Genomic DNA, 9291 nt, shown 5'->3' on the forward strand with positions numbered 1-9291 from the left:
CAAAACTCAGCCAATAGCTCGAGAATGCACTAAATATGGCTAGGGTTTCGTGAGGCATCTTTAGAGGGAAGGAGGCTGATGAGGAGAAAGGTCTTGACTCCTGAGTCCATAATGATGCTTAAATAGGGTCTAAACCCTAAAAATTAGTGTTTGTACATGGACAACATACACCTAACATACTAGGAGTACGCCTCAAGTACTCACTTCCACCTAAAAGTTACACTCCCCCTTGGGACAAAATTTGCACATAACTTAATAACAAGGGTTGAAATAGTAAATACCTTGAAACCGAATGTAACATATGTTAGATATTTTCTTGGGATTGAAGTCTCTCGATTAAATAAATGCATTCACTTATCTCAAAAGAAATATGTCTTATATTTGCTACAAGAAATAAGGATGTATGTATGTCAACCCGTTGATACCCTTCTTGAAGAGGGGCTGAAGTTATGCATGAAAAGTGATTAGGTTCCGTTTAAAAAAGAAAGGTACTAGAGACTCGTTGGCAAACTGATGTATTTAGCTCACACAAGACCGAATCTTGCATATACATTGTGTATTGTTAACCAGTTTATGCATAATCCAGGAGAGCAACACATGAATGTTGTTATGCACATTTTGAGATACCTAAAATCTGTCTAAGGAAAAGGAATTTTGTTCACTAAAAATAAGTAGAACAAACCATAGATGTGTACACCGATGCTGACTGGGTCGAAGACAAAAATGTTATGTGTTCCACTTCGGGTTGCTTCTCCTTTGTAAGAGGCAATCTCGTCACATGAAGGAGCAAGAAACCATTTTTTATTGCTCGTTCAAGTGGAGAAGCATAACTTAAGGGTTTGGCACTCGGAATTTGTGAAGGTTTATGGTTAAGAGTTCAGTTTGATGAGTTAGGGTACCCAACAAAGAATCCAATCCAGTTATATTGTGATAATAACTCAACTCGAGACATGGCTTATAACCCCGTTCATCATGATCGAACAAATCATATCGATGTTAATAGATTCTTCATTAAAGAAAAATTTTGGGACAACATTTTAGAACTACCTATGATACGTTCATAAGACCAATTGGCTGATATTCTCACCAAAGATGCATCAAACTGTTCTTGAGCAACTTGGGTGTTTTTGACATATACGCCCCAACTTGAGGGTGAGTATCAAATTTTATGATTTGTAGCAGTGTTTTTCTGGTGTAATCGCTAAAATCTCTCTTCTTATTTTAGGTATGTATGTTTGTCGTTATATTTAGCTGTAATTAGTTGTTCTGGTCAAAATCCCTATATATAGGGTTCCCTGTAATCTCAATAATATGAAAAAAAAAAATGAAGAAGAAATATCAATTCCATTGTTAAGAATATATTAATTGTATTGACTTATAGGAGATCAAAGGATACTATTAGGAGTAAAAAGTTATTATTCAAGGTTGTCAAGATGAGTTCATTACCCAAGAATACATGTTTGTATTATTTATATTAGCTAGAACCTTTTTGAAATGAATTAGTATGTATATCTACCTATTATTATGCGTTGCACTTGTTGAAATGATTTTTTTCACAACGAGTTTTAAAATAAGGATAGATTTTGTGTTTGAATTGATTTTAATTATGATAATGTGCATCTATTTAGGACGAGTTGATACTTGTGCGACCATTTATAACTTAGGTACCCAATTGTGGTGTTGGAACTTTTATGTGTTTAGTATTCTATGTACTACCTTTACACGTGCCACTTTCCATCCTTTAACATGTGAGATGTTTTCGACTTGAGATGACATAAGTTTTCAGATAGTAACATTCATGCATTGCATTCCATATAAATATTTGATTTAAAGTTGTTGGGTTTAATAATGCTTCTAGCATTGCAGATACTTGAAATGCTTCTTTTTCTTACACTGTTGAAATGATATCAATCTTTAATGTTTTGAAAACTTTTTAGGGAGGTTAGCATTGTGTATGAAAATTGCTAGTTTCATACATATGTTGCTTAGCTCTAATATTTCTCACTAAGCTTCCTAAGTCTACTATATGTATTTCACATGTGTTTAGATGATGGATGTTGTTAGAAGAAGCTTGAAGATTTGGAAGAAACTTGGGTTATGATGATTGAGATAAGGTTTATAATAAACTATTTTCTTAATTACTTTGTTATACCGTCGTATCATTGTCTATTTTAACCTTTAATAAATGTGAAGGACTTAATTGTTTTGGACTATTTTCTTGATTAGTTTCTTATATCTTCGTATAACTAGTCTGTTTTAACACTTGTTTCACATTGGTACTTTAACCGCAGTTGCTTTTGGTGTTGGAAAATTCCAAAATTTCCTTGGTTGATCCAAAACGGACTAACCAACAAGTATAAAGTTTTTTTTTTGAACATTTGGGGTTGTCAAGTATATAACTATTTTACAATCCAAACTGGTAAAGCACTGAGTTGAAAAGGCAGGAGACCCGGGTTCGATCCTCGACACCTCCAACTATTTTTACAATATATGTTAATAATTTCAAGCGTTGTCTTTATATAAATCATCATTCAGATAATTATGAATTACTTTATCATGTAGAAGAAACACATTGAACACAGGAAAAATTAAACAGCAAACAGGTGAAGAAGAAACACATTGAGGTGATGAACTGTGAATAGGAAGGTGATGAATAATGGAAGGAAAGGTTATGAAGAGTATATAATTGATGGGGGGATAGATAAAAGGTGATGTGGAGAGTTGATAACCTCACAGTTGATGGGATTGCAAAAATATTTTGAATTAATAAGTTTGGGCTATATGATTCCCGCTTCAAGATTGCATTTGGGCAAAAAAATTTAAGGCTTGGTGACGCAAACAAGGTGTTACTTTTTCTGCCCGCCAAGTGTTTGATAAAATGCCTAAATGATTTTTTAAAGTGTTGTTACCAATTTTCGACTCAAGCTGATGTAGGGATTCTATCCGGTGTGGGTTCCATTGTGCACACTCCAGCCTTTTGTTGGAGTGTAACTTTTTCTTTTGGGTTAGTGCTTCTAATACCGTCTTCAGTCCCCCAACTAAGTTTTTAACTAGCTTGGCGATACCGTCTTCCGTCTCTAGTCTTGAGCGCTTTAGCTACTTGGGGGATTGAAGACGGTATCGCCAAGCTAGTTAAAAACTTAGTTGACAATGCAAGACTAGAGCAACAAGATAAAAAAGAAGAGTACATTCAGGAGAAAAGAACATCAGGCAGCACCAATGTCAGACAATGTCTTCATAAGATTGCCGATGGACATTTTACAGCAGCGGTGAAAGTTTTATGTTCTTTGGGGGTTTCTCCATTTGGGGGTGATACCACGAAGGCATTGGAGGATAAGCATTCATACAAGCCACTACCTTCCATGCCCAACACCATATTTTCAGAACCTCCCCTGGTAGTGGATGTTGACAATGTCCTTGGGGGAATTAAATCCTTCCCTGAAGGTACCTCGTGTGGGAGGGACGGGTTGAGAGCTCAACACATTTTAGATGCCCTTTGTAGAGAAGGTTCGGCTATATCCAAAGACCTCCTACATGCTATTACTTATGTGGTTAATCTATGGCTAGGGGGAAGATGCCCTTCGAGCTTAGCAGAATTTGTTGCCTCTGCTCCTCTCACGCCGCTCTTAAAACCTGACAAGGGAATACGACCTATTGTATTAGGTACTATGTGGAGACGTTTGGTTTCCAAGTTAGCCATGAAAGGGGTTGGTAAAGAAATGGCCAAATATCTCAATGATTTTCAGTTTGGAGTCGGGGTGTCGGGTAGCGCTGAGGCCGTTTTACATAGCGCCAATAGGTTGTTAAGTGAGTGCCACAATGACAAATCTCTCTCCATGCTTAACGTGGACTTCTTTAATTCTTTTAACCTTGTTGACAGATCTGTATTTCCTTGTGGGTAGAATTCCATTATGGTCAAGCAGCAAGGTTATATCTAGGCAACACACATATTCAATCTTCTACTAGGGTTCAGCAAGAAGACCCCTTGGGACCACTTCTCCTTGCCATTGTGTTGCACCCACTCTTGCATAAGATTAGAGACAATTACAAGCTTCTTCTCTATGCATGGTACTTGGATGATGACACACTTATCGGAGATTCGGAAGAGGTGGCCAAAGCATTGGATATCATTACGGTGATTGGCCCAAAATTGGGTCTTCAACTGAATATCAAGAAAACTGAGCTCTTTTGGCCCTCATGTGATGGTAGGAAGTTACGGGAGGGGCTATTTCCGGCGGACATCAGAAGGCCACCTTTGGGGGTGAAATTTCTTGGGGGAGTTGTTAATAGAGATGCTAGTTTCATTCGCAGCTTAGCCATAAAGAGAGCCGAAAACGCTGTGAATTTGATGCGTCTTCTTCCACAATTGTCTGACCCCCAGAGTGAGCTCCTTCTTCTTCGGTCTTGTATGGGTATTGCTAAGCTTTTCTTTGGGTTGAGGATGTGCCAACCTGTTCACATGGAAGAGGCGACAATATTCTTTGACAATGGATTGCACGGGGCGATTGAGGACATTGTGGTTTGTGGGGGCCCTTTCTTTGGTGACATACAATGGTGAATTGCTTCCTTACCCATTAGGTTTGGGGGTTTGGGTTTATACTCGGTAGTAGAGGCTACCTCCTATGCTTTTGTTGCCTCAAGGGCCCAATCTTGGGTATTGCAAGACCATATCTTACGGGATAGCGGTATACATGGTATGGATTATGATTATGATTGTGCCTTAGCATCCCTTTGCAACAAGCTTCCAGATTTTGACCTTAACAATTTTACTACTAAAGACACTGCCCCCCTAAATCCCAGAATACACTGGCGAGTGCTCTTTTTCGTAAAATTATCCAAGATATAGAAGTGCACCTCGACATGACGACTCGGCAGAAAGCGGTTTTCCAGTGCTTACGTGCACCACATGATCAAGATTTTCTTCTGGCTATCCGTATAGACGGGCTTGGCCAACACATGTCTCCCGTGGAGTATCGTACTATTCTCAAATATTGAGTGATGATTCCCATATTCCCAGCTGACGAAATATGTCCTGTGTGTCGCAAGGCATATTTGAACTCTTTTAGAGAGCATGCAGTTCACTGTAAAGAACTCTCGGGGTTAAAATACAGGCACGATATGGTTAGGGATGTTTTGTTTGACATATTTAAGCATGTCGGGGTTTCCGCTAAGAAAGAGACATCCACTAATTTCTTGACTGACCCGACAGAAGGAAGGTCAACCCTCAGACCGGCTGACATTTTGATTTTTGGATGTGTCGGAGGGAAACACGCATGTATGGATCTTACAGGGTTATCCCCTCTCGTGGGCCTGAGGGCTGGGGGTTTCACGGCGGGACATGCTGCTTTAAAAGCAGCTACAGGCAAAGTCACCAAACATGAGAAATCGTGCATGGAAAATTAACACGTGTTCATACCATTTGCATTTGATACGTTTGGTTTCCTCGCACCGGATGCAGTAGAGCTTCTTAAAATAGTACAACGAATCATGCATAGTAATGTTATATCCCTTGGATCTTCAAATGTAGTCTTTAAAAGAATTAGTTTTACCATTCAAAAAGGCTTAGCGGCACATCTTGTTGTCCATTTGCCATCTCACTCATTGTACGATGACAATTAACATATTGTAAGGTTTCAAAATTACAAAAAAAAAAAAAAAAAAAAAAAAAAAAAAAAAAATCCAAATGTAAACCAGATGATATAATTCATTTTGTTTTTACCTAGAATGTATCATTGACGTAGTGTGGCTTTTCAAGATCGGTTTCGAGCGAGGTGTAATATTGATTTCCTTTGACCATATCTAGAGCCCAATCCAGAAGCTGGGAATATTACAAGGGGGTAAAATGTAAATATGAGGTATTGGTATTTGGAGAGAAAATGTCGGTCATCGGACTTTTGGAGTAGGATGCGGGAAACGCTATCAAGTAGTTGAGCTACCCACTCCACTCCATGTGAGAGAGACGACTCTTTGAGCAAATGATGGAAACGAAGTCTGTTTTCAGAATTATGTTTATATCGATTGTACGACACCAAATTACTATCAATCACCATTGTCACCAATATCAAGTTTGAAATATGGCTTTGTTTTCGAGAAAAACAGTTCTAAGCCTCTCCCCCCTCCCCTCTTTCTTTATTGTGTTGTTAATCTTTAGTCTCACGCTTCTTGTTCTATATAAGGTACATTTTCTCCTTCTTACACATTTACTTATTCGAAATTAAGTGATTTCACAAAACCAATTCGGCAATTTGAATTCTGGAAAAACCTTTCTGTGGTACGGATTTGCACAAAACTATGTGATTCTGATGATTTTTCCATCATAAAATTTATTAATACGCTTCTATCCGATTGTTTATCCTTCAAAATTTTCATTGACAAGTTTTTCGTACGTACGTACTTATGAAAGCAATGACTGCAAAATCAAAATTACGTAGTCTTGATGATTTTGAGATTGTTAACAAGCCATTCTTCCATGGATCGTTATACCCTTTGTAAGTTTATGTACAAGTTTTGAGTACGTACTTATTTATCGTTTGGATGTGTATTTTTTGTTTTTTTTGTTTGTGGCATTTCGTCGAACAGGTGGACAACTTGGCTAGTCAGACAAAAACTATCATCGGTCATAACTTAGAACCAACTCCGTGGCATTTATTCCCTGCGAAGACGTTCAATAACGAAACAAAGATCGGTCGAGCTTCCAAGATTGTACGATGCTCTTACCTTTCCTGCTTGACCAAGTCCAACATCGGGCAGACGACCTTCACTCGCGAATCAGAAAAATGCCCTGATTTTTACAGATGGATACATCATGATCTTGAGCCTTGGTCTCATACTCGGATTTCCTATGCCAATTTAATGGAAGCCAAGAAATTTGCTTCTTTCCGTATAGTGATCATTAGTGGGAAATTGTATGTGGATTATTACTACAATTGTGTTCTGAGCCGAACTTTGTTTACAATTTGGGGGTTATTGCAGCTTCTTAAGAGGTATCCAGGAAGCATACCAGATGTGGATATGATGTTTGATTGCATGGATAGGCCTATTGTTTACAAGAGAGATCACTCTGCTATGCCTTTGCCAATTTTTCGTTATTGCACCACACCTGATCATTTTGACATCCCTTTTCCTGATTGGTCTTTCTGGGGTTGGTAAGCTCAATTTTATTATTATTTTTTTAATCATGTCATTCTTTAAAATCTTGAATGTATATCAGGTCGTTACAATAATGTGTCCAGTTGATACCAACGTACTAAAAAATAATGATTTGGATATATTTATATTCAGGGTGGAAGTTAATTTGGGACCTTGGGAAGAGGAATTTGAAAGCATTAAAAAAGGTTCACAAACTATACCTTGGGAAAAAAAGTTACCTTATGCATATTGGAAAGGAAACCCGTATGTTAACTCTCCCGTTAGAGAAAAAATGCTCCTCTGTAATGACACAAAAAAGTGGGGAGCTCAAATATTGCGTCAGGTGCCTTTTTTTTTTTTTTTTTTTTTTTTTTTTTTTTTTTTTTAAAACAGTTAACACTGATTTAATGATCCCAAAGCAATAATATGTGCATTTTCTTGATGTAACATTGTATTACAGAATTGGGCACAGGAAATATCGGTTGGGTTCAAGCACTCGAAACTATCTAGCCAATGCAATCATCGGTAGGTTTCAAGTGTCGTGAAGGGTATTTTAGTCTTTTTTTACAACTTTTTATCTGTTTATGTAGGTATAAGATATACGCCGAGGGGTATGCTTGGTCTGTAAGCTTAAAATATATCTTGTCATGTGGCTCTGTTCCTTTGATAATCAACCCGCTATATGAAGACTTCTTCAGCCGTGGCCTCTTCCCCAAACAAAACTACCTTCCTATCTCCCCAAACAACATTTGTCCTTCAATTAAAAGTGCAGTCGAATGGGGGAATTCACACCCATCCGAGGTAAACCCTCATATAACACACACTGGTGATACTGAATTACTGATACTGATTTTTAACAGGCGGAGGCAATAGGGAAAGCAGGGCAAGGTTTTATGGAGGAATTGAATATGGAGAGGGTGTATGATTATATGTATCATTTGATAACCGAGTACTCAAAATTGTTGGATTTCAAGCCTGTTAGGCCCGAAAGTGCACTTGAAGAGTGTATTGAGTCGCTGCTTTGTTATGCTGATGAAACTCAACGTGGGGTTCTTGAAAGATCAGCTACTTTTCCTTCGTCAGCCCCTCCTTGCAAACTCCCTCCCCCAAATGCTGAAATTATTAGGAAACAGATAGAGGCGAAAAGAAAAGTGATTTTAAATAAAACCCAACTCATAACTTAGTTGAGATTTCAGAATATGCTTATTTCTTGTGTAGACCAACTTGTGTTAGTCATATTGAGGAGTTGTATTATGGATATGGATTCTTATATGATTGAGCTAGTAAATTAAAAAAAAAAAAAAAAAAAATGGTGATGGGTCATGCGTAACTCGGTAATTTCAGTTTTTACATGTTGTGGTCATTGTTTATTTCTAGTTTGGTAATTGGTGTTTCGAGAGCCGGTGTATGTAAATGTAAATTGGATCCACGAATCGGTGGAATAATTTCTCGTTTCTTAGTTGGGAAGATGACAAAAGAAACACTAAAGTGTAAACTAATACCTATTATTAAATTCGTCTCTTTTGCACCATGTTAAAAAGCACACGTGTTGTTTTTATTACAAATAGTACATGGGTTAAATTTATGATTTTGTAAACAATTCTCTTTCAATCGATAGTAAGGAGTTTGCTCTTTCAGTCACTTATCTTTTAATTGTAATAAGAAGGTCGTTTTTTTTAGGTTTTTAATACGCTAGAATACACTAGTGGGGTGGATCTCAGTCACTTATCTTCTGCCTTGAGTATACATATAGTCCTCACGCTCATGGTCACTTTATCATTTCTATTTAGACAACTTAACGTAAATAAAAATGCCTTTCTTCATGAGACCTCACAAAAATCACCCACATGCACAAACCCCTTAGTTTTGTCGACAAATAGATTCCCCGGTACATATATAATTAAACTACTCAAATCTTTATATGGGATCAAATAGGCTCCTTGTAAATGGTGCCACTGCTTCACCATATATATGACACTAATCGGATTCACCACCATGGTTGTGATATTGTCTATTTACTCGTGTATGTCAATGATGTTGATACGGACCACCCATCTCATACTAAGCCCGTATCATGCCATAAACCCAAGTGTAGAACTCATTCCCAAAAACCAGCTTGTAGGAGGAGGGGACACCTAGATTTATAAGCCACCAATGTATAGT

General features: G+C 37.7%; 1 protein-coding gene across 1 annotated transcript; it reads left to right on the forward strand.

The window, feature by feature from the left end:
* Positions 1–5850: 5850 nt before the first annotated feature.
* LOC145013107 (uncharacterized) lies at positions 5851–8498 on the forward strand. Its single transcript, XM_078971909.1, has 6 exons — positions 5851–6176; positions 6580–7145; positions 7282–7471; positions 7589–7653; positions 7719–7929; positions 7989–8498. Exons 1-6 carry the CDS (start codon positions 6075–6077, stop codon positions 8310–8312), a joined length of 1458 nt encoding a protein of 485 aa, XP_078828035.1. The 5' UTR covers positions 5851–6074; the 3' UTR covers positions 8313–8498.
* The last annotated feature ends 793 nt before the right edge of the window (positions 8499–9291 follow it).

Source organism: Lactuca saligna, chromosome 8 (genome assembly GCF_052625555.1).
Source record: "Lactuca saligna cultivar CGN05327 chromosome 8, ASM5262555v1, whole genome shotgun sequence".
Taxonomy (NCBI): domain Eukaryota; kingdom Viridiplantae; phylum Streptophyta; class Magnoliopsida; order Asterales; family Asteraceae; genus Lactuca; species Lactuca saligna.